The sequence below is a fragment of the Octodon degus genome, unplaced genomic scaffold, assembly GCF_000260255.1.
Source record: "Octodon degus isolate 3935 unplaced genomic scaffold, OctDeg1.0 scaffold00046, whole genome shotgun sequence".
In the NCBI taxonomy this organism is placed as follows: Eukaryota; Metazoa; Chordata; class Mammalia; order Rodentia; family Octodontidae; genus Octodon; species Octodon degus.
In genome coordinates this window covers 9,278,628-9,280,503 of record NW_004524622.1, presented here as the reverse complement: position 1 = coordinate 9,280,503, position 1,876 = coordinate 9,278,628, and the positions used below count along the sequence as shown (strand labels likewise).

The 1,876-nt window shown below is 38.2% G+C and overlaps 1 protein-coding gene across 4 annotated transcripts in view; it reads left to right on the top strand.

The window, feature by feature from the left end:
* Btaf1 (B-TFIID TATA-box binding protein associated factor 1) overlaps positions 1-1,674 on the top strand; it is a 129,421-nt gene extending 127,747 nt beyond the window's left edge. For 2 of the 4 annotated variants that reach the window (XM_023716153.1, XM_023716152.1), the window contains exon 39: positions 1,423-1,674. In XM_023716153.1, the coding sequence (XP_023571921.1) occupies positions 1,423-1,564 (142 nt within the window). In that variant the 3' untranslated portion in view covers positions 1,565-1,674. Of the gene's footprint in view, positions 1-264; positions 729-1,422 lie in introns of those variants that run through there. The other 2 variants (XM_023716155.1, XM_023716154.1) reach the window with 2 other exon arrangements.
* The last annotated feature ends 202 nt before the right edge of the window (positions 1,675-1,876 follow it).

Genomic DNA, 1,876 nt, shown 5'->3' with positions numbered 1-1,876 from the left:
CTGAGCCATCTCACCAGCCCCTACTAATGTTTACTTTAGAAAAATCTTTAAAAATTAGAGTTCTGGGTATAATTTTTGTTTTTCATATATATTCACATGCATGCACACTCATACATACACTTTTTCCACAAATATTTCTCAAAAACTGATTAAAAAAAAAAAAAAAGCCTATAGCAAAGATGAAAATGTTTGATTTTGAGACTGAACATACCTGAATTATTCTTTCTGGGCCTATATAAACTTACTCAAAATTAAATATTCCAGTGAAGCTTTTGAGAACGTGACCATGTAGAGACAAAAGAGGAACTTGAAGAAGTTGCGCAGGTACAAGCGTTTCATCCTGCATCTGTTCCTAACGTGTAAGCCCAATGCAATCATCTACCTTCTGCAGACTCTGCAGAATACATGCTGACATGAGTGAAATGGAAAGTGTAGTCAGTTGCGGGAACATCTGTTGTCAGACGCCAGGGAAATGAGTGTAAATCAATAAAATAATGTGAGTCATGTTAATTATTTGAAAAGAATACTATTCACACCAAACACTCTCAGTAGCCATCTTGTAGAGGCTAAAAATTGTTTCCTGATTCAAGACATGCTTCTGGTGAGTGTCTGGGAATTTTACACAAACCAGTCAAGATCTTTTGAATTATAGGGGCCAAGATCCTAAATGTGTCTGTAAAGAGATTATTCTAACCCCATAAAAGCAACATAGAATCTTGTATTCAGATGGTACCAGAGCCCCTGTCCATAAGCTCAGAAACCTAAAGTCAGGATCTCGGGCCTATACCACAGGTCTACGTTTACGTTGAAGATATAAACTACAAGCCAACAAAATAAAATCAGTTTTGGAATTCCAGAAGAAACTGCTCTTAGGGACTGTTTGACATAGGGCCCTATAGAATTACCACTAAGAGTGAAGATTCTCAGGTAAGAATAAATTTACACATCTACAGGAGAAAAAAATCTGTGGTTACAAATATGAACTACCATAAAGTAGTATGTTTTAAATGATTGGCTATAAGAATAAGGAAAACAATACCAATCTTTTGGACAAATCTGAAAAAAACAAAAAATAGTTATGGCCATTAGACATAGTTGAAGATCGTAAACTCAGGTGTTGATTTTACAAAGTCACCAACAGTGGAATGCAGAGAGGAATGGGTAGAAAATACAAAAGCAGGCAGAAATCATGGAACATCTAAGGTAAAACAAAAATAGTTGACTTAGGTCTGGTTCTTGCACATCCCTACATCAGATCCACAAATTAAGGGGCCAGGGAGAGAGCTCAGTAAAATAAACACTTGCCTGGCAAGTGCAAGGGCCTGAGTTCAATCCTCAGTTCCGCCAAAAAAACCCCGCAAATTCAACTGTCTTGACTATAGAACATATGTGAATCTCTTACCCCTTTCCCTGTCTCCACAGCTACCGCTGTAGTTTGACCTCCATCTTACTTTTGGACTACCAGCTTCAAAGTGGTCTTCTCCTTGCCAGACCTTCGTATCCCATCCTGGCCAAATCTGAATTTAACCTACAAGTTGTAGCCCCTGTCATGTTTCTCACTTGAGCTCTACTATGTTTATTGTACCTCAATACAAAATCAGATTTGTTGCCAGATTAATTTTGGTTCTTGTGTATCTTCTGGAATGGTGTCACAGAAAAGATGGAGAAAATTGAAAAAGGAGCACATCTGAGTGAACGATGGACAATAGGAAAAAATTGTTTTCATGTTAAGTTTGAGATGCCACAGTTGGGATCAAAAAAAGTAATGAGTTGGCAGACAGATAAAGGAGTCAAGCTTAGAAAGGAAAGGTCAAGGGGCCGGGGAGATAGCTCAGTAGAATAAGTGCTTGCCTGGCAAGTGGAAGGGCCCGAGTTC